General features: G+C 36.4%; 2 protein-coding genes and 1 pseudogene across 6 annotated transcripts; 2 read left to right on the forward strand and 1 right to left on the reverse strand.

Moving 5' to 3' along the window:
- Positions 1 to 1,659: 1,659 nt before the first annotated feature.
- On the forward strand, positions 1,660 to 3,963 carry LOC103965442 (annotated as a pseudogene).
- A 2,872-nt stretch (positions 3,964 to 6,835) lies between these two features.
- LOC125468150 lies at positions 6,836 to 10,198 on the reverse strand. Its single transcript, XM_048590204.1, has 6 exons — positions 10,013 to 10,198; positions 8,889 to 9,231; positions 7,854 to 7,938; positions 7,635 to 7,721; positions 7,284 to 7,526; positions 6,836 to 7,197 (listed from the first exon to the last, which is right to left on the reverse strand). Exons 1-6 carry the CDS (start codon positions 10,174 to 10,176, stop codon positions 7,121 to 7,123), a joined length of 999 nt encoding a protein of 332 aa, XP_048446161.1. The 5' UTR covers positions 10,177 to 10,198; the 3' UTR covers positions 6,836 to 7,120.
- Positions 10,199 to 17,497: 7,299 nt separating this feature from the next.
- On the forward strand, positions 17,498 to 23,553 carry LOC103965440 (probable protein phosphatase 2C 8). 5 transcript variants are annotated; one of them, XR_007260441.1, is made up of 6 exons: positions 17,498 to 17,845; positions 18,029 to 18,086; positions 20,793 to 20,863; positions 21,746 to 21,801; positions 22,012 to 22,095; positions 23,231 to 23,553. XR_007260441.1 is itself a non-coding variant. In XM_048590237.1 (3 exons), the coding sequence occupies exons 1-3, from the start codon at positions 21,763 to 21,765 to the stop codon at positions 23,372 to 23,374; spliced, it is 267 nt and encodes an 88-aa protein (XP_048446194.1). In that variant the 5' UTR covers positions 20,990 to 21,762; the 3' UTR covers positions 23,375 to 23,553. The 5 variants fall into 5 exon arrangements, 1 of the variants encoding a protein (XP_048446194.1); XR_007260439.1 differs by having other exon boundaries at positions 17,498 to 18,086; XR_007260440.1 differs by having other exon boundaries at positions 18,029 to 20,863.
- The last annotated feature ends 290 nt before the right edge of the window (positions 23,554 to 23,843 follow it).

The raw sequence follows: 23,843 nt of genomic DNA on the forward strand, positions 1-23,843 counted from the left end.
TCCTATACTATGTTATTATATGCTTATAATCCAAACCTTCAACTTTTTCTCATGCACCACTAGAACATGGCTTGCTACAATCTTCTCAAGCTCTCTCTCTCTTCCTCTTCCTCTTCCTCACCCTCTCCACATTGGCATAGAGCAGCCACGATGATGATCAAAGTGAAACCAACAAGAACAATGGCATTCGCAGCCTTCGCACCAAGCCTCTAATTCTCTTAATGATTTCATGCACGGTTTTCTTTTTGGAGACATTTGCAGCCCGAATGTAGCCCTACTTCTTAAAGTGGAACGAGGGGTTTCTGGTTCTAGGCTCACAGTTTGCTGGTGGTATTTTTCTGGGAACAGCTCTCATGCACTTTTCAGATTGATTCAAACAACACTGTCTGTGGTTTCGTGTGTGTATACTAAGCAGGACAGTGACCCTCAAGTTCAATGATTCCGGACCGTCCCTTCTTATCATGCCCGGAATATGGTTTTCTGCCTTCATTTCCAGTCCAACTGGTATCGGAGTTGGGCACAACTCAAGGTAGAAGTCGGATTGGATCTCCGCCGTTTCGATAGGTCTGGCATGCGGCGTGTTCATATACGTATCCATAAACCATCTGCTTTCAAAAGGCTATACAGCTCACATGGCAGTCTCCGTTGACACACCCCATTACAAGTTTCTGGTTGTATTGTTTGGGATTGTAGTAGTAATTTCGGTTGTCCCGATCTGGGACACCTGATATAATCGGCCAAGCAAGGAGCTTGTCGTTCAAGTAGTTAAATGAATTCATCCTGTAGGCACGTGCTGACCGATATCCGAAGGTGACGAAGCCATATTAGGATGCATGACAACAACGAATATAAATAAGACTTATAAATTTAATTGTAATTAATATGCAAATGAGTAATGTGTTCAAAGTATACAACTAATTTAGAACACTAAAAAGAAATAATATAAAATTGAATGAGTTTTCCAAAAACCCTAGCATGCCATAAAACCTTTCATAAAACATATCTCGTATATAATGTGCTAACTAGTGGTATCGGTATCGCCCGAAGGCATATAAAACTCTTCCTTCAGAACACTTTCTTCTGAACGCGTTCCTTAAATGCATAGTCATTATAATTAAATTTATATTATTTTATTCATATTCATTGTTCTCATTCTTTCTAATATGACTTCGTCACCTTTGGGTGTTTGCCAGCACATGCTTACCCTGATATTTGGATGAATATTAGAGTTGGGCGTGTCAGATTCTACCTGGTGATATATTCTTATAAAAATAGTAAGAAATGGGGTTTGTGGAATATTCTTCAAGAAAACCAAAAAATTAAAAATAAATAATTCATGGCAAATATACAACCCCACACAAAATACAGAAAGCGATTGCGTACATTTACTCCAAGTCAAGTCGTCGACGGATGTTTGAAAACCAAAATCCACCACCCATTTTCTCTTCTTCTATGTCATCAAATATTCTAATAGTCCTCCGAAATATAGTCGTTAAATCTTTATTTTTTTACATTCTAACTGAAAACTTAGCGTTTAAAAAGTTGGAAGTATCCGACAATTCAGATAACCATATTAAATCCTGTCAATATCATACAACTGTATTGTAAATTGTAGTACCAATCCTATTCCCATATTAAACTCTCTGTTTTTCTTCCCCCCAAAAAGTACGTACTACAACCAAACCCGTTAAAACCCATGCCCCTCTCTCCCTCCTCTCCAAACCTACAAGTCAACAACGATGGCTCCACCTCTCCCTCGCTTACTCCTCCTCTCTTCTCTCCTCCTTCTCTGCCTCACCATCCCCGCCTTAGCCCACAGCGGCCACCATGAAGACGACGAAACGAACCCGACTCCAACGACAGTGAAACCCCGCATAACCTCCGTTCGAGGCCTCTAATACTAGTCAAGATTTGGTGCCTCATCATAATATTTTTTGGGACGTTCTTACCCGGAGTTTCGCCTTATTTCTCAAGTGGAATGAAGGGTTTTTGGTTTTGGGTATCCAGTTTGCTGGGGGTGTGTTTTTAGGTACGGCTATGATGCACTTTCTGAGCGATTCCAATGAGACTTTCAAGGACTTGACCCAAGAAGAATACCCTTTCGCGTTTATGTTGGCTTGTGGTGGCTTCTTGCTTACAATGCTTGCTGATTGTGTTATTTCCTACGTGTTCCTCAAGAACAAGAGTGTTGTGTCTGCTGCTGATCTTCAGGTTCAGGGTAAGTGCTTTTGGTCTTCTAGACTTTGTTCTCTTTGTTTGCTGAGTCAATGAAATTCCTTGAACGGGAAATGACAAAGACACACGCTTTTTAGCCTCACACACTTCTTTTTAATCATTTTCATTCATTCTGTTTGATTTACTCAATCCAACAACAACAACAAAACCTTTTTCTCACTAAGTGAGGTCAGCTATATAAATCCTAGAACACCATTGCGCGCGGTTCTGTGTCACGTTTTCCATTGGATCCAAGTACTCTAAGTCTTTTCTTAGAGTCTCTTCCAAAGTCTTTCTAGGTCTTCCTCTCTACCCCTTTGGCTCTGAAACTCTGTCATGTAATCGCATCTTCTAACTGGAGTGTCAGTAGGCCTTTATATGATTTACACAATTCGATAGCTAAAAATAAAGAAATTTACAGGTTTGTGTGAGTAGCTAAAAGGGTGTGTGAAAATCATATTCCTTCTTGTTTCCATTTGATTTATTCGGTTCGATGACCAGAAATATAAAAATATAAGGGGACTAAAAGTGTGTTGAAAATCACTGTCCTTGAATAAACAACTGTTTGGTGTTGGATTTTTGTTTCTTTAGTAACAATTGTCATTTATGAAATTTGAACTCCGACCTTTTCAAACTTAACAAAGTGGAGACGGGGGTGCCACTAAACGAACTGTGTGTGGGTTTTTGCTGAGAATTGTGATTGCGACCATAATTTATTAAGCAAAACTAGGCTTGAGGTTGACTGTAAAACTAGGACAATCAAGTGATAGTTTATTTTTCACTGCAGGTAATACTGAGCAGGGAAAGGGTGGTCAATATGGCACTCAGGTAAGATATATACTTGCTAAATTCATAATCTTCTGGTTGTAATCGTATCAGGATTTCCATACGTATTGGGGGATTACTCGGTGGTGGTTCTGACACTGACTCAAAACTTATTTTTGATTGACCTGACAGGGCCATAACCAAAACGTGGTGGTTGCAAGCGCTACTTCACTTGGGGACAGCATCTTGTTGATAGTAGCCTTGTGTTTCCACTCCGTGTTTGAGGGCATTGCAATTGGAATCGCTGAGACTAAAGCCGATGCTTGGAAAGCCTTATGGACAATTTCTCTTCACAAGGTATTTGCTGCCATTGCCATGGGCATTGCTCTCCTTCGAATGATGCCTAACCGTCCCTTCTTGTCATGCGCTGCCTGTGCTTTTGCATTTGCTATTTCAAGTCCTATTGGTGTGGCAATTGGAATCCTAATAGACGCAACAACCCAAGGAGCTGTGGCTGATTGGATATTCGCAATTTCAATGGCTCTAGCATGTGGAGTTTTCATCTACATAGCAATAAACCATTTATTGGCAAAGGGTTATGCACCCAACAAAGCAGTTTCAGTCGACAAACCCCAGTACAAGTTTCTGGCAGTTTTGTTGGGTATTGGGGTAATAGCTGTTGTGATGATTTGGGACACTTGAAGTCGTTGTTCGAGCACGATTTGTTTGTGGAAGATTGCGTTTGGAAGTATAGATTTGTAAGTAGCAAGGCAATCGATTGGTAGATGTGATTTTGGTTTTATTTAGATTTTTGCTATCATATGTTATTAGTTCAGGATAGAGAGCAGTGTTGTAATGATCTCCAAGAATGTTTTTATTGCTTGTGTGGCTTGGCAATCATCTGGATGATGATCATCTTACATACAAATATATAAAATTGTATGCGTATCGATACAGATATAAACAGGATTGCTTTGCGGTTTATATATTCAAGCAATATTTGGGGAAGAGGATCGAACTCAGTACCTCGGGTACAGGAGTAAATATCCTTGACCACTTTAGACAAGTCCCTCAGGCTTTCCAGGTCAAGCAGCGTATCCTAATGCCATTGAACTACAGCCAAATGCCATCATCTTGTGTATTTTATTTCTTCTGTTTGATTCAGACAAGATTCACTGCTCTAATCTCTAAGATCATGTCTACCTCTGAATAGGCGTGGAGGTTGCACCTTTGTAATAGTACCATGATCAAAGGGATATAGCATTTCCGGCTTTTGGTGTTGCTGCAGAAGCTGTTAACAGGAAGGCCCTGAGAAATTGGGGGCCCTAGGCAAGCCTTCAAATGGGGGCCCTAAAGTTCTTTGACACTCGACTCGTTGTATATTTATATGTATAAGAAAATGTTTCGCTAAATACGTGAAAAAGCTCATTTCTACATAAAAAATCATTAGAATTCATATCCAAAGAAGAAAGATATGCAAATATTACTTAAATATTACATGTCTCGCGTTTTTAGACGCAAATGTAGTAAGTAAGTTTACATAATCTAACTTTTCAACCAATTCTTTTTCAATTGACAAAATAGCTAACCCATTTAATCTTTCTTGTGACATAGTTGATCGAAGATACGATTTGATCAACTTTAATTTTGAGAAACTTCTTTCAGTAGAGGCAACTGTAACTGGTATAGTTAACAAAATACGATAAGCAACCCATGCATTCGGGAAACAACAATCCATTTGTCTTATATATTTCAGCACTTCCATTGCCCGATTTATTTCCTTTGGCAAAGTTGCTCTCAAGATTATTAGCTCTATAAATGAGTCATTTCTATAAATATCAAAATGCTCACCATGTTTCAATAATCCTTCAAGATTAATACAAAAACTCTTCAAGCTATCATTGTCTACATCTTTTAACTTCTTCAAATTAATAAACTACTACAAAACCATATACACACACACACACACACACGCACACACGCACACATACTTAAGAAATATTTTGGGCCTTCTGGCCCTTCCCGAGGCCTAAAGCTGCACAGCAAGTTCCAAATTTTTTTTTTTATAATTTCATATTGAGATATTTTACTCAAACTACAAAATTATATATATATATATATATATATAAATATATAATTGTTATTGGTGTTCCAAAATTCTAGTGGAGTACGTTCCAAACGTTTTATATTTGGAAAAAAATATATATATTTGTAAAAAGTGTAGGACAAAAATTTTAAAGTGTTAATAACACTTCTCTATATATATAAAAAAAATTGCCCCCCCCCCCCGCGCCCGAAGTGGGGGCCCTAGGTGCCCACCTACTCGGGCTACTCCAAGGACTGGCACTGGCTGTTAACCTAGTAGAAAGCGTGAGGAGGAAGACTTCGACTCGGCCCAATGAACTTGACTTCTTTGCTTTCTTTTCTGGTTTATTTGCAAGTATTGTCTTCATTCACTTCTTGATGCATGTCAATAACTATGATCCTATTCTATGTTATTATATGCTTACAATCCAAACCTTCAACTTTTTATCATGCACCACTATAACATGGCTTGCTACAATCTTCTCAAGCTCTCTTTCTCTTTCTCTTCCTCACCCTCTCCACATTGGCCTACAGCAGCCATGACGATGATCAAAGTGAAACCAAAAAGAACAACTGGCATTCGCAGCCTTCGCACCAAGCCCCTATTACTCGTAAAGATTTCATGCACAGTTTTCTTTTTGGGGACATTTTCAGCTGGAATGTCGCCCTACTTCTTAAAGTGGAATGAGGGGTTTCTGGTTCTAGGCACACAGTTTGCTGGTGGTATATTTCTGGGAACAGCTCTCATGCACTTTCAGAGTGATTCAAACAAAACTTTTTGTGGTTTTGTATGTGTATACTAAGCAGGACAGTGACCCTCAAGTTCAATGATTCCGGACCGTCCTTCCATATCATGCCCGGCATATGGTTTTCTGCTTTCATTTCTAGTCCGACTGGTATCGGAGTTGGGCACAACTCAAGATAGAAGGCGGAATGGACCTCCGCCATTTCGATAGGTCTGTCATGTGGTATGTTCATATACGTATCTGTGGAGGATAAAATCCGGTTTCAACTCATGGGCCAATACCAATCACCCAAAGATGGTGTTGTGCAAGATAAACTGTGAGGAAGGCCTATAAGGAGTATACAGATGCATGTGTCTAGATAACTGCCTCCACTATGGAAGACCATTGAGGAAGTGGGTAAGGAAGACATGACATGGTACTTGTTCCCGAAGCATGAAGTTATATTACGGAGGACCACTAAGGAAGTGGGAGAGGGAGAAAGGTCGTGGCACTTGTTTGCTAAGAATGCAATCCTATAAATATGGAGAGGAGCCAAATAGCCGGGAAAAAAAGAAAGAAAGGAGTCTCGGAGAGAAACCAGAGAACAAAAATTAATTGACTGACTTGAATGTCGGAGTATCTTTTGCAGGTACCCCGCCCGCACAAGCTACGGAGGAAGATAGTTCGGGGATGCCTCTTGCAAGGGATTTGGCGAAGGTGAGCGTGAGGATTTCAGTCAACGAATTTGTGGAGGCATTTCTTCTCGTAAGAAATTTCGCTCCAACAGCATCCATAAACCATCTGCTATCAAGGGGTTACACAGCTCACAAGGCAGTCTCTGTTGACACACCCCATTCCAAGTTTCTGGCTGTGCTGTTTGGAATTGTAGTAGTATACGTTGTCACGATCTGGGACACTTGATATAATCGTGCCAAGTTAGGAGCTTGTTGTTCAAGTAGTTAACTGCATTTACCCTATACTCGATGTCTATTTGATTCTATCCTCAATATCGCTTGTAAAATTGTAAAAATAAAAATAATGCTAAATATTGATAATCTTGTTCACCTTGATTCATGACTAAATTCAGGGACCAAACTGTGTACTTTAAAAGGTTCCCACAAAAGCAGAGTTTCAGAATGGAAAGGCATAATTTCAGAAAGGAGAAACTCCTACGGTTGTGAAACTTCTCCTTCAACACCTGCTTTAACTGATTTCATGCAGGTGGTATTGCTGTCAAGAACCCCATCATCGTATAGTTAAGAATTGTCTCGTTTAAGCCACTTAAATTTGCCCATGTGCAAACAATACGTCAGACAAGTCATCCCCAGGACTCAAAGTTCTCCATGGTAAACTCTCCCAAGGCAAGCTGTTACAATAAAAGGCCCTGCCAAATCCCCCAAAAGACAGCCTGCGAAAAAAGAAAGAAAAATTACATGTGCACTTACAGATGATTCACTTACTAATGGATACACCCCGATTAGGTAATTCACTTACCAATCCACTGGCCAGATGAAGGGCGGATAAGGGAGGCACCAATACCGGCCCCAATGGAAGCAAAAACTAGTGATGCACCACACCTGATAGTAGTAACTGTAACCTTCTTCCCAAGAATCTTAACTTGTTCTGCCGTATCGATGTCATCAACCTCTTCTCTAGACTTTATTGTATAAGAAATATATCGGTAGACATCAATGCCAACTTGGATGAGCCATGACGCTGCCACACCTAGAAAGTGCCCTGAGTAAACATGGACAGCACAGTGAGAATGAAAGCTCAATCAACCAACAACAGTGACCATGACATTTTTTCTTGCATATGTGACAGAATACATGAATAGAATATTACCTCTGAAAGTTGTTTTGCTAACACTACAGAAGAAAAGTAAAGTAGGCAATCTTCTTCCAGCTTTCCGCATGGCGGACTTAGGAACATCTGTAGATTTTGTTTGCGTATTTGAAGAAGCAAAACATATAACTAATTAATTAATCATATTTACACGCTTGTTTTTTGAGCTTAATCTTCTCAAATAAAAGTAGATTTGGGATTACTGTGGAAAGAAATTACCTTTGAGAAGTTTCCATGCCATTCTCTCCGATACATAATGGACACAAATTCGTTCCAGAATCCGTCTAGTGGTTACAACAGAAGTCTGCAATGGATGCAAAACGTAACTCAATTGGAAGATGCAAAACTTTGTTGAGTTCAATAATAGAAGTGCAAAATTTTGTATGCTGTTTAATTAAGTGGTTATATTTGGGAAAGAGAAAACCCTAGAACTGCTTCAGGTGAAAGCTGTATTGTGTGTTGTGGGGGGTGGCAGGGAGAGAGAGAAGAAATTTCCTGTGCTAAAATGTAAATAAAGAAGAAAAAAATTGAAAGGTGAATGCAAAGAGGTAAATCAACTGGTTGCTGATTCAACAACTAATGAACATTTCCATCACATTACAGAAATAACTTGTTTCGTGATCAAATTGATTTTCAAAATAAACATGATTAGTGGTACACACTTGCATCTGGTCTATAAACCAGCAGAACTATACACGTTGACAAACAAGACAAAAACATCCGAGCACCTAATTCTGTTTAAATTTATCCACCTTTAAAGATCCATTGAATTCAAATAACTGTCAAGCTACTTATGATGTACAAGCAGCGCATACTGATTTAAAAGTATAAAAAAAAAGAATGAAAATAAGCACTAACTGTTAACGTGGAATCCTCCTTCAAAGATCCATCAATTGCTAATAACTGTTATGGATATTTATGATGCTTTAGTGCATACGGATTTAAAAGTATCATAATTTCAGCAAGGCGTTCCTCAAAATTAATGCTATCTTCACCGGATAAAATTTCCAATAAGGTATCTTCATTTTACAATGAGTCCTTCACAGAGGGTTGAGTCAAACTATCTGAGGCATATTATGTCTGGTGTTATGACCAACAAAGTATAAAAAATAATCAGTACGGTTTCTAATTCCGAAAACCACTGTTCAGAGACACCATGGAACCAATGGAAATAATTTAAAGACGACGTGTATGGATGGAACTTCTTAAACTAAATTCAAAACAGAAACAAGAATGTAGGAAAAAACAACTGACCTCACGAATAATCTGCACTACTGATTTTTTTAGAGGAACAACATAATCTATAGGTTGCTTTTCTTCAGTGTCCGGCAGGAATTTATCATCATCCTCTTCCAAGTTTGTTCGAGGCTCCAAAAGAGGTAAAAAGAACATTAAAAATGACCTCAAGGTTGTCATAGTTAGAGTCCTCAATTCAAAAGCCGAGAATAGAGGCTTTAACTCAATTTTGTATTCCTTGGTACTGTAATTATGAGAGTCACTCTGAAAGATTCGTTGAGATGAACTTCGTATATTAGAAACATAATCTTCAGACCATGCTGTTCCAGCATCACAATGGGCAACCGGCACCCTGAAATTACTGTTGCATACTAAAGAGTTAGTACACAGTCAAACTTCAGCCGACAACAATCCTCAAAGTACTAATGAAATAACATTGACATGGGAAAGTAAGAAAAGGAAAGTATAATATGAGCTGTTGATTTTAAATTTACGCAGCAAGCTCAAGAAAGGATATGAGGACAGAATCAACTGAAAACGAAAACCAATAGCGCAAAAGTTTTAGCGTCCTGATATCAACATTTTGTACTACCTACACCAGAAGAACAATCCCGAATATATTTCTCCAGCTTCAACCATATAAAATACCAATAATGAACTGTACCCCAGAAGGTTATTAATCAAACACAACCAACCATAATCACAGAGGGCAACTCTACAGCTTCGAAAAGTTTAGAACTTCCCTGAATTGTTCGATTGAAAAATTAGCCGACTGAACCTTTATCCGCACTCAAACTTGTTCACATCCTATAGTTTGTCATCAATCAATGTGAAAGCGACCCGAAATCAAGTTTCAGGGTATGATCAAATCCCCAGACTCACCATACAATAACCACCATGAAGACTAATGGCGAAATAAGAAAAAAAATTGAGATCACTGATTTCCGATTCCCAAATACAAATGCACCAACGAGCTATAACACTTACCCAAATCGTATCTAAAATTCATATCAAAGAATTCAAATCCGAATAGCATTATACAATACAAAATCTCCTCCATATCATCGAAACCGAATTCATCATAACAAAAACACACACAGATATGTAAAAGAAAACACAATTGAGAGAGAGAGAGAGAGTACCCGAATAATGCCTTATAAGCATAAGGAGCACCGGCGGCGACAGACGCAGCAGCGGCAGAAGCGGCGGCTTTGGCCGAAAAATACCCAGCAGAGTGTAATGCTTGGACTGTACTGGGACTTGGTTTTTTCCGCAACAGATCTAGGATTATTGCTATTCCCGCCATTGTTACACCCTCCAAAGCAAAAACCAATCCGACCCCACCAACACTCTTAAACCGAAACTACCAAAATTAAACAAAATAAAACACGCTTTTCATACCTTCTCACTCAAATTTTCCCGGAAAATTGACTGGATTATATGTCGCATGATTAAGAAACCCAAAAGATGGGATTTTATATACAGTGCTTGGGGCGGAGAGGGAGAGCGCGTGTTGTTTGAGTCCTTGGTGTTTTACCGACCGATCGCTACCCTATGCTGCATAAAAAAATAAAAATAATAATAAATAAATAAATAAATAAAAGGAAAATATCTCAAAATGAGACAATTTCTTAATTCTGTTATAAAAATAGAATTTTTTTAATATACATACAACATGTACACGTTAGGCCTTGTGTTTCGTGTTATGTTCGTATAATACTTGTTATCTTAAAAAGCCGTGTTGTGTTATATCCGTTATCTTAACGGGTCCTTAACAAGTTAGGTCACTTTACCCAATAGGTAAAATGACTCAACCTGTTCAGAAAAAAAATTTCTTCTTAAATTTGCACATACCACATTGCCACATAAATATTACTTCAAAGCATAAAATCACATTTGTCGTTAGGCCATCTCCAACCGAGGGATGGCTAGAGGGCTTGTTTTAACCTTCTGGCCCTCCAAGAAATTAATATTTTAATGAACAATACCATGCCATATTTGCCTCCGTCTCCAACTGATGGCCAAAGGGTCGTAGGGCTTGTTTTAGCCTTGTCATAAAAACCTGTTACAAAAAACCGTCTCCAATAGAGGGCCAAAGGGCCATAGGGCCAAACATAATTTATTATTTAAAAACTACAACTTAAATTCAAATCCAACGGCTAAATGACGTCAGCATGATGTCAGCTAGCCGTTGGTAGATGACATCATGCTGATGTCAGCTAGCTGTTGGATTTGAATTTTTCTTTTGCCATAAATTGGGTGGATATTGGGCTATAATTCACACAACTTTGAATTCAATCTATTTCAATTCAATCTCTTTCAATTCAATCTTTTACAATTCAAGTTTGTAATGAATTCCAACTTTGGATCCTCTTTGGATTCCAACTGGAGATCCTCATCCAATTCCAAATTGGAAGCAAAATGGGGGCAAATACTGAGGAACAACCTCAATGGGGTGGCTCTATTGTTGATCGCTCTTACAAACCACGAAACAGAGTGATGTCGCATGCCAATCTGATGAACAACTACTTCAACCCCAACTCGGTGTACACAGAAGAGGATTTCAAACGTCGCTTCCGGATGAAGCGCTATGTCTTCGAGCATTTACTTCATGATGTCCAGCAGGTCAATCCATACTTTCGACAGAAGCAGGACAGAGCAAGCCGCCCTGGTTTCTCACCTCATCAGAAGGTTACTGTTGTACTCCGAATGATGGCCTATGACTCCTCAGCTGATTTGATGAATGAAACCCATGGTATGTCTAAGTCTACATGCCTTGATACTCTTGAACAATTATGTGACACAATTGTTCAGGTTTACAAAGACGAGTACCTCTGCGAGCCAAATCAAGAAGATTTGAATCGGCTCATTCGCAAAGCTGAAGACCGTGGGTTTCTGGGCATGATAAGGTCATTAGACTGCATGCATTGGGATTGGAAGAACTGTCCCACCGGATGGCAATGAGGCTTTAGCGGAAGGTCGAGAAAGCCAAATGTTGTGTTAGAGGCGGTTACCTTATATGACATATGGAACTGGCATGCTTTCTTTGGAGTCCCTGGATCCCAAAATGACATTGTGGTTCTTATGCATTCACCCCTCTTCAATAACTTGACGGAAGGTAAAGCACCTCAACTTGACTACTACATCAACAACCGTCAATACAATATGGGGTGTTACTTGGCAGATGGTATTTACCCAAAGTGGGCGACACTTGTCCAAGCAATTCCAAACCCTAGGAATGACGCAGAAAAGTTGTTTACCTTACACTAGAGGCATACCAGAAAGATGTTGAGAGAGCCTTCGGTATTCTACAAGTATGGTGGAAGATCATTAGCGAATCAGCAAGAGGGTGGGGTCGAGAAAATTTGGACTCCATCATGATGTCTTGCATCATATTACACAATATGATAGTGGAGGATGAGCGAGATGGGTATATTGATGGAGAGTTTGATGACGACCAAGAAGATCTAAATAGGTCAAGAAGGGCTCGCGCAAAAATATATGATGGGCCTAATTTGCCTTTCAATCCAAGAACTGGTAGTATCTTTATAAATGAGTACATGAGGCGCTATAGAATGATACGTTCTCGTGCCATAAACAAGTACTTACAACAGGATCTTATTGCACATCTTTGGGCCAAAAGAAGAATGAAGTAGGCGTTTAAATTTTATGTTGTTACGTGTTTTTTTAAAATGTTGTTTAAGTTTCATGTTGTTAAATGTTTTTATTTTATGTTGTATAATTTGTATGTTGGTTAATGTTATTTAATGTTGTTTCATATTGTTTAATGTTGTTTCATGTTACTTAATTTAATTTAATGTTGTATAATGGCTTAGAAAGTTACAGGAAAAAATATAATTTTAAAAAAAATATGAAACAAATTTTGTAAAATAGAAGGTATAGGAAAAAAAATATAATTTAAAAAAATATGAAACAAATTTTGTGAAATAGAAGTTATAGGATAAAAATAGAATTTAAAATAAAATAAAACAAATTTTGAGAAATAGAAGTTATAGGAAAAAATGGAATTTAAAAAAAAAATATGAAACAAATTTTGTAAAATAAAAGTTATGGAAAAAAAATAGAATTTAAAAAAAATTGAAAAATAGAAGTTATAGGAAAATTTTGTAAATCAAAAATAATAATAAAACTTAAAAAAAAAAATTCATGTCGGTTATAATCGCCAAGAAAGCTGATTTTTCTGGCCAGCCCTCCAGCCCTCTCCAATTCCATGGGGCCCTCTCAGATTCCATGGCCCTCTGGCCTAGCCCTAAGTTGGAGACGGTTTTTGTGCTATTTTTGGCCCTTTGGCGCTATGGACCATTCGATTGGAGATGGCCTTAAGTACCACATCTACACTTGAAGATACACTACTAGTTTACTACAAAATATCAAATGTGCAAGGATATGCAAAATGAATGAATTTTTTTTTTCAAAGTTGTGAAGCCTTTTTCAGAAGTTAAAACATTGTCAATGAAACTCAAAATCCTTCAATTTTCATCGATCATCATGGAGAAATTGTATTGAAACTTTGGCTTGATCTATTGCCTTCAAGAGTTATGTTGATGATGTTTTCAGTAAGGTTTTCCACATCAGAACTCTCTTCCGCATAAACTAAATATACAAAAACCAAACATTATAACTAGACCTGGCATTCGTGTCGTGTTTCTCATGTTCGTGTCGTTTTCGTGTCATACCCGATAGCTTAACGGGTCGTGTCGTGTAATACCTGTTAAAGTAAACAGGTAATATGACCCGACCCGAAATCAACCCGTTAATATTATCAGGTAATATGACCCGACCCGTTACCCGTTAAGAAAATTATATTTTAAATCAATAAAAATGAAAAGAAAAACATAATTTGACCCAAAAAAATGTAAAACATAATACTAAATTAGTATATACATACTAAATTTCGGAGTTGACCCCTTAATGAACGTTGTAAAGTTTTTCATTATGTGTGATTACATTTTTCACACCTATTATTATTAATTTTTCACTCAAATAAATAACATTGTTCATGAGATTTTTAAAAATCTACACTTATTTATACTTTCATCAAGTATAACATAAGATTTTATGGTATCCACTAGTGTAAATATTTTAAATTGAAGATTGAATTCATTCATTGTATTCATATAGGGTCAATGAGTGTAGCTGTAAAAAATCATCAAAATCGGAGTTAAAATAACCGTTAAATCGTAATTTTTCGTTTATAACCGTCGAAAAGTTTTGTCTCATTACTTGATCTCTGAATGTTTGTTTTTTTTGCAATTTTTGGCGTATGCGATCTCGAAGCATATATAAACAAGTTTGACGGTTGGATCGTTGAAATTAGTTTCGTAGGATGCGTATCCCATCAAAACGATAGATTCACTAACACTTAAGAGTTTATTTATACTTTCATCAAGTATAACATAAGATTTTGTGGTATCCACTAGTGTAAATATTTTAAATTGAAGATCGAATTCATTCATTGTATTCATTTAGGGTCAAGGAGTGTAGCTGTAAAAAATCATCAAAATCGGAGTTACAATAACCGTTAAATCGTGATTTTTCATTTATAACCATCGAAAAGTTTTGTCTCATTACTTGATTTCTGAATGTTTGTTTTTTGCAATTTTTGGCGTATGCGATCTCGAAGCATATATAAACAAGTTTGACGGTTGGATCGTTGAAATTAGTTTTGTAGGATGCATATCACATCAAAACGATAGATTCACTAACACTTCAGAGTTTATTTATACTTTCATCAAGTATAACATAAGATTTTGTGGTATCCACTAGTGTAAATATTTTAAATTAAAGATCGAATTCATTCATTGTATTTGTTTAGGGTCAAGGAGTGTAGCTGTAAAAAATCATCAAAATCGGAGTTAAAATAACCGTTAAATTGTGATTTTTCGTTTATAACCATCGAAAAGTTTTGTCTCATTACTTGATCTCTGAATGTTTGTTTTTTGCAATTTTTGGCATATGCGATCTCGAAGCATATATAAACAAGTTTGACGGTTGGATCATTGAAATTAGTTTCATAGGATGCATATCACATCAAAACGATAGATTCACTAACACTTAAGAGTTTATTTATACTTTCATCAAGTATAACATAAGATTTTGTGGTATCCACCAGTGTAAATATTTTAAATTGAAGATCGAATCCATTCATTGTATTTGTTTAGGTTCAAGGAGTATAGTTGTAAAAAATCATCAAAATCGAAGTTAAAATAACCGTTAAATCGTGATTTTTTGTTTATAACCGTCGAAAAGTTTTGTCTTATTACTTGATCTCTGAATGTTTGTTTTTTGCAATTTTTGGCGTATGCGATCTTGAAGCATATATAAACAAGTTTGACGGTTGGATCGTTGAAATTAGTTTCTAAGATGTGTATCCCATCAAAACAATAGATTCACTAACACTTAAGAGTTTATTTATACTTTCATCAAGTATAACATAAGATTTGTGGTATCCACTAGTGTAAATATTTTAAATTGAAGATCGAATTCATTCATTGTATTTATATAAGGTCAAGGAGTGTACCTGTAAAATATCATCAAAATCGGAGTTATAATAACCGTTAAATCGTGATTTTTCGTTTATAACCGTCGAAAAGTTTTGTCTCGTTACTTGATCTCTGAATGTTTTTTTTTTGCAATTTTTGGTGTATGTGATCTCGAATCATGCATAAACAAATTTGACGGTTGGATCATTGAAATTAGTTTCATAGGATGCATATCCCATCAAAACGATACATTAACTAACACTTAAGAGTTTATTTATACTTTCATTAAGTATAACATAAGATTTGTGGTATACACTAGTGTAAATATTTTAAATTGAAGATCGAATTCATTCATTGTATTCATATAAGGTCAAGGAGCGTAGCTGTAAAAAGTCATCAAAATCGGAGTTAAAATAACCGTTAAATTGTGATTTTTCGTTTATAACCGTTGAAAAGTTTTGTCTCATTACTTCATCTTTGAATGTTTGTTTTTTGCAATTTTTGGAGTATGCGATCTCGAAGCATGTATAAACAAGTTTGACGGTTGGATTGTTGAAATTAGTTTTGTAGGATACTTATCCCGTCAAAACGATAAATTCACTAACACTTAAGAGTTTATTCATACTTTCATCATTTTGATGGGATACGCATTGATGTTATACTTAATGAAAGTATAAATAAACTTTAAGCGTTAGTGAATCTTATCGTTTTGATGACTTGGAATAAATATATTAATTATTTATAATTTTAAGTGTTAATTAGACTATGTTTCAATTAGTATGTGATGATATTTAATAATAAAATTACATTTATGTTTTTTTATTACGTATTTTATTTTTATTCAAGTTAAAATGTTATAAGAGATAAAAAAAAAAAAAAAAAAGCTGGTTACTTTTTTTCTTTGGGTTAAACATTAGGCGGGAAATGGATGGATATAGGTTGTAAAATTTCCCAAACATTGGGTGGGAAATGGATGAAACTCTTGAAATATTAGGCGGGAAATTAATTATTATAATTTTTTTTATGTTTTTGGTATTTTTAAATTACTTGATATTTTTATTTTTAATGTGTTTTATGATTTTTAATCTCAATCTTTGCCTATAATATATTATAAAAATAAATAAATAAATAAAACTTAAAATTTAAAATTTATATAAAATAATAATAGAATAATAATTAATAAACAATATATACATATTCATTATATCTATTGCATTTTATAGTAAGTTTTTTTTAGTAGTTTAAAAAATTAAAATCATCAAAATAGCATTTTTCTTATCGTGTCGAAACAGGTTACCCGCGTGTCACTTTCGTGTAAACCTGTTAAGGACCCGTTATTAACGGGTTATTATCGTGTGACCCGATAATGACCCGATTAGTTATCGTGTTGACCCGAAACCCGTTATTTTCGTGTCGTTTACGTGTCGTGTTAACGGGTCGTATAATAAGTTGCCAGGTCTAATTATAACCATTCAAATTATGAGAATTTTATCAAAATAATTATGAAAGGAAACAAAATAATGATACTATACCATATAAAAATGGGAAATTTAACTGAAAAGTTTACAGTACTGTTCATTTTAACGAAAAACCACATTTTTACACTAAAAAATCAATTTTGATACTATTCATTTTACCCTTTATTTTGTCTTTATCATTAAAATAAAGTTTTCAAACATTTTTTTATTAGTTTTTCTTATAAAAATATATCACCTCAATTTTTTGAAATTTTCTAAAATTTAATTTAATATATATATATATATATATATATAATATAATTATATATATATATATATATATATGATATAGTATTCTTAAGGTATAAAATTATTAAATTAATATTTTACTTATCGTGTAAGGGTTACCTATGTGTATATCCGGACCAACTCGTTATCTTAACAGGTGCTTATCGGGTTATCTGATAATGATCAAATTCGTTATCATATCGATCCAATAACCTGTTAATTTTATATTATATCGTGTCAGATTAACTGATCGTGTCACAAATTACCAAGCCTAGCACACGCCATGCACAATACTTGTACACAAATATGATTTTTTTCTACGTCTTAAAATGATCAAATTGCTATAAATGAGTTAATCCTTCCCATTTTTTGATTTCTCTCTTCTCTTCCCTCTCTCTCTCTATGACATCTACACACTCTCCTTCTTCCCAACCCGCATTCAATTTCTTGACAAATTACTAACCCTAGCCCTAACCCCTTTCGATCTGCGATCTAGGTTTTAACGTGCAAGAGTTGTACTTGAGTTTGATAGCAGATAGCGATCTGCAAAGTTCAAACCCATTTCCAATTTCTGTGAATGCTCTAGAGTCTCTCTCTCTATCTTATTCTCTGAAGGAAAAAGACAATGGAGTCCACCGAGTCCTCCTAGATACCGTCACCGGAGGCCTCACGGAGACGCTTATCGCCGTCGCCACCCAAATCACCTTTGGCAATTACATTCGTTTTCGTATGAGTACATCTCCCGATTCTCTCATAATTCGCTTCTTTTTCCCCAATTCTTACATTTTGCTAACTCTAAGTTTCATCCTAATCTGATCCAATTTTGCAAGTCTGAGCAATCATATTTCTGTAAGTATTTGAGTATCTGATTGCGGTGTTTGTGGGTGGTTACTTTTGTTGTTTTCTTAAGAATTTAACGTTGAGAAGCTGCATGTGGTTAGAGGTTGAGAAGAGAAGATTAAGCACAGGTTCGATAATTTTTTTTTTTTTGTCAAACAGAAAGGCATGTGATTTTTGTTGCTCTGTTAACTCTCATTCGGTATGTATAATTGTGTTTATTTTAAGTATTGATTAGTTTTAATTTTAAGTATTCTAATCAAACTTGTTAACTGCACTTGTGCTTGAACGAGTTGAGGACATAACAGAACAAATTCAATAATACTTTAACCAAGTACAGATTATTTGTACCGGTGTGCCGCATGGTGATTGGCGTGATTATTGTTGTGCTGCATGTTTATTCTTAACTTTTAGTGTAATGATCCGTCCTTAATTACTATGATTTTTACAATTTTATAATGTGAAATTTCAAAAATACCCTTCGAGGCAAATGTGTTGACTTTTGTTGACCGCTTTGTCGTAGCACGTAAGATCTGTTTTCTTGGCGTATTTTCGTAGTACTCGTTGTTATAACGAAGGAGTTATTAACGAACAAAGTCAAGGACAAAATGGTCAATTGATCATTTTCTGGAAGGCTCCAAAATTGTTGAAGAAAATATGGGAAGCCACGTGTGTGGCTGTGAATGGAAAGACAAGGAGAGAAATGAGGGATTGGGGGCTGCCCAATTAGAAATAAAGGAGGAAGTGGGAGGCCAATTGGAAAGAAGAGTTTCGGGAGAGATGAAGAGGAGGTTGTGGCGAATCGGGAGAGGAGAGAGGAAGAGGAGGTTGACCAATGGGGGAGGAGAGAAGGGAGAATCAGGAGGGAAAGGAGGGAGGAAAGGAGAGAAAACCAGGGGATTCGGGTGACCCCTTTTTCCCCCCATCGCGACCCGGTTGCCTGACGAAAAATTCCTGCATTCTTCCATCGTTTTTACGGCGAATTTCACCAAACTATCACCTAGAAACTTTCCATCGGCCTTCCCTCTCCATTTTACACCCAAGATTGTTGGGCTTTTGGCTTGTATCGGGAAGAACGAAGCCATGGGTTTCAGGGACACCACTGGCGGCGATCCGCCCTATTCTGAAGGCAATCACGTTGGTCTCCACCACCATTAGACTCCTCTTGAGCCCGAGAACAAGGTCCAAACAACCTTAGGGGCGACGGAGCACCGGCGATGGCGAATCGAAGCCCACCCTTTCTAGGGTTTTCGGCTAGTTTGAGAGAACTTGGGGCTTTTCTCGGCCAAATTGGACTTGGCCACATGTATGAAACTTAGCTCCACTTGTTGAGATCTTCATTCCTATAAAATTTGAGAATTTTTGGAAATAGTTGAATTTTCTGGCAAGTCAGGACGGCGGCGCGTGGACAAAGACACACTTGACCTTCCTAGGCTAATATAGGTGCCCCAATTCCATATTAGACATCCGATTGACGAAATTCCGTTGTTTGGTTATATTTCCGTTAAGGGCCGCCACTTGATTAATAAATGATTCGACGATCCGACCATTGGATCGTCACCAAACTTTAATACGTAATAGTACATAATATTTAAGGGCATTAAGAACTGACGGATCAGGAATCTAACGTACGGATCTTTCCGGATGGGTTTTCTAAGTTTGTAAATCTAAATGTCGGCCATTACTTAATTTTAGCGATTGGTGGAGATCCGACCGTTGGATCATTCTGAAACTTTAGGATGTTGTTCTAAAAGCTTATTGAAACTCTTAGGAAGTTACGGATTGGAAATCTGAGGTGTGGATCTTCCAGATCGAGTTGCGTAGGGTTGTGGACCCTACCGTTGACCTTTGACCGACGGTTGACTTTTGGTCAATGGGTTACAGATCATTCTAGAACGTCCTTGGGGATGTGTTTTGTGTAAGTTACGTGTTCTATCGATAAGAATTCTGAGATGTGATTTGATATTTGTTCTAGGTGACAAACGTTCGTGATGCCTCGATATTCATGTTAGGGAGTTGTAGCACAGACTTCAAGTGAGTGGGTCTTTGCTTTATATATATATATATATATATAGGTTAGTTTCCATAAATACAAGCATTAATAAATTCTTTATGCGTATGCCATGATTAAATAATGTTATAAGAAATGTTGTACCGTTGTGAAATGCTAAAATAATACTACGGGATGTGCAGGTAAGTTTATTACGTTGACTAGAATTATTGAATTGTTATGACATGCTTATATTTATGTAGTCTGCTCATCATTGCTGTACCTGATGTTAGTGCTTGCCCAGGGCCATGACCGATTTTTCACATGTATGTTTACATCCGCACCACACACTCGGCTTGGATCCAAGTAGGTGTCAGTCATGTTGTATAGGTTGCAATAGGCAACTCCGACATCTTGTCGTACATGTTGCAATAGGCAACTTCGACTCGTATGTGATCACGAATAGTGCCAATTTTCATGTGATTGTAGCACTAGAGCGTATATTATGATTACACTCAGTCCTGTCGTACATGTTGCATTAGACAACTTCGACTTGTGTGCTAGCATAGATTGATGAGCATCAGTCCAGTCGTATAGGTTGCATTAGGCAACTCCGACTTGTGTGCTAGCATAGATTGATGAGCACCTGATTCTATTATGTTATTGTTGAGATGTTATGATTAGAATATTTATGAATTTATTGTTGATTTGCATTGATTTCATACTTATACGTATATGATTTTCTTGAAACTATACATGTTTTACGGTGAGGGGTCTTAACGTTTCGAAAGGTTTTTACTAAAACTTTATTTTTAGGCTCACTCACCCTTGTTTTTCACCCCTCCAGGTTTTAGTTGCTGAACTTTTGTATCGACGAGGATTCTTGCCAAATCTCAGTATAGGTGGCTACCTTTGAGGGTATAATCCTTATCCTATCTTACTGTACTTTACTTATGCTTTGACATCACGTGTGAAATGGGTTCATTCCCGTTCACCACAGACTCTTGTATTTAGGCACTTTTAGGTTTAAATGTATTCACATTTTCCACATCGCTACACTTTGTGGCTTCATCACCTTTCAGGTGTTGGCCAACACAACTCGATTTGGAGTCCAAGTGGACATTCCGGGTCAGGATGTGTCATTTAGTTCTTGTGGATGGAGAATTATGGGTTTTTTTATTATAAGTGGTCCTTGAACCAGTTTTATGTTTAGATGTGCCTAATATGTAGTTTAATAAACTTTCTAGACTCGTACTAGTTCTCTATGAGCTGATATGGTTTTCATAATGGTGCATGTTATTGATTTCAGTTCAATAGAATGAGCATATGGTGTTATAAGAATCCAATATTTACCTTAATAATCTCAATATTAATAAGGATATGACTTCTATTGTTTGGGGTGATGCAAATAACTAAAGCTTATAGTTTTCTACTTGTTCCTTATCTCTATGTCATTTGTGATGGACCAACCTTATCAACTTTTAGGAGTAAAGACCTTCTGACAATCATCAAATACCAACGGTCATGACTTTGTTAGTTTCATATATGTTAGAGTCAATGTTAGTCAAAGATTATGTTAGAGTTTGTTAACCTTGTTTAGCTGTGTTGTCTTCTAGTTAATCTATATGTATCTGAGTATTTAATCAGCTTTGTAACCATTATTCTCCCGTAATGTAAAAATCATCTATCTCACACGTTTTGACTAGTTGAGTTTAATATCAATAACTCGATCATCTCCCACTGAGGGACTGCTACTTGGTTCAAATGAAGCATGTCATCTGAAAGAGATTGTTTAATCAGGAAACCCGAAGCCACCTATGCACAAGAGCGTACAGGAGCGTGCTCGTATGCAGAAGGTAAGGATTGTGTATTTGTAAAGTGTGATTAAAACTTAGTTGAGTTTATATTGCTTTTTATGTCTGCTACTTTCTGGGGGACTGATGATTTCATTCTTCCTCAAGTCCGGATAATAATATTTTATTTCCATATAAGATTTCTTGTGCATGTAATTCATGTTTTATTACTTCTATCTGAATCTAATTGAAACATGTTGTGTCGTCACATAGGATGGTGGTAGTGTGAGTTCAAATGGACGACTCCAGGGGTGCCTTGAAGTTTCTAGGGCCTTTGGAGATTGCCAGTTCAAAAAGGTTCTATTTTCTCTTCTTTAACGCTTCCCCTCTCATTATTTGTTTCCTTTGTTTTGAATGTAACATAAAACAATTGTTTATATATATTGAAAAGGATCAAATCTGTAAAACTTTTGCTATTATAAATAAATATAGCTCAAGTTATTATAAATTGGAAATTTTATTTTTAGAAAGAAAGCATGTGTAAATGATTCATTTGTAATTACTAAATATGCTTAAGTTTATCCATCCACTTCTCTGGGAACAAAACCATATTACTTTACTCTGCAAAAGATCGTTGAATTGGATGTTAATGTACTAGATGCTTTGATTGTATTATCTCTGTTTTTCCATTGAATGAATTAACTGCTCAGTAACTTGAGCTGAATGTGTCGGGCTGTGACAACCATAAATTGTCAACAACTACTAGAATGTTAAGCGATGTAACATAGTTGTGCAATGTATTTGTTAACTATTAAATAATAAATAAACATGAGGACTATGTATCCTTGTTATCTTGAGCGCCTACCATGTCCTAAACTTTCTTAATGCGAGAGTACCAAATATGTAAATACGCATTATAAACATTGTATGTACACAACATGCACATGATATGCACAATATGTGTACCACATGCACATGATATAAATACCATATATGCTTAGTTTCCAGTCAAAATGTACGTTTTCAGTGATTCTGTTTTGTTTTGGTTTTACACATGTTAGGTCTTGGATTTATAACTTCAATTACATTCATATTCCTCGTTAGGGTGCATCTATTCTGAGACTTGGAGAAATGATATTTTGTAACTTGATTATGTAATGTCCAGTGTTGACTATTAAGTATGGTTACGCTGGTAGAACGAGAACTTGCATTTAACAAGAAAACTTTGGGTGCATTTGTAGGGCAAGTATTTTTGCGAATTCAAGTGGTGGATTTGTCATTTTGTTTCTCTAGTGTATCTAACAAATTTTATTTGATTGCTTTAGGCAAACTAAGATCCACAATATATGGGCAAGGCTTGTAGGTGTTGAGAGTGTTGGCAATAAATATTATGAGAAGCTTGACACTCAATATGCATAGTGTTTTCTACATTCCCCCCCTTCAAATTCAGTATAATTTCAATGACGTTCTTCTTCTTCAAATTCTGTTGCAGCTTTTGATGCTAAAACCAAAGATGTACGACATTGAACACAGAGAAAATTTCACCAGGGAAGGTGACGAATTTATTTACCATTCCAAAGGGCAAGCCTCAATCCAAGGCAGAGAGACTGGACCACGCACTAACCTTGGGAACTAGCCAAGGAGTGAGTAGTTTCTATGACACGTGCGTGCTCAAACTTGAAAAAATTCGGCTGTATTGTGCTGTGTATTCCATTCAGTTAATAAATGGAATTTGATAGCTGTAAATCTTTTGGGATGCTTCTTGTATGTAAATAACACTCCTAAACTTGATAGTTTAATGAAATGCTGGTATTTTGAATTGGCAGGGGTAAATTATCTCAGTTCAAGTCAAAAAGGTTGCGTTTCACATTTCAGTGTTTGTACTTAGCAGATCGGTGTTTGTCTTGCAATGTGCGTGTTTTTAGTATGCAGTGTGCATATCATGTGCATGTGTTCAGCATGCAATGTGTAGACATAAACATGAGCATGCAACGTGCAAGATGTGCATCCTTTGAGCATGTGCATGTTTTCAGTATGCAGCGTGCATATCATGTGCTTGTGTTGAGTATGCCATGTGCAAACATGTGCATCTTTTGAGCATGCAA

The sequence above is a fragment of a genome, unplaced genomic scaffold, assembly GCF_019419815.1.
Source record: "Pyrus x bretschneideri cultivar Hongxiangsu unplaced genomic scaffold, Pyrus_bretschneideri_v1 Contig31, whole genome shotgun sequence".
Classification (NCBI taxonomy): Eukaryota; Viridiplantae; Streptophyta; class Magnoliopsida; order Rosales; family Rosaceae; genus Pyrus; species Pyrus x bretschneideri.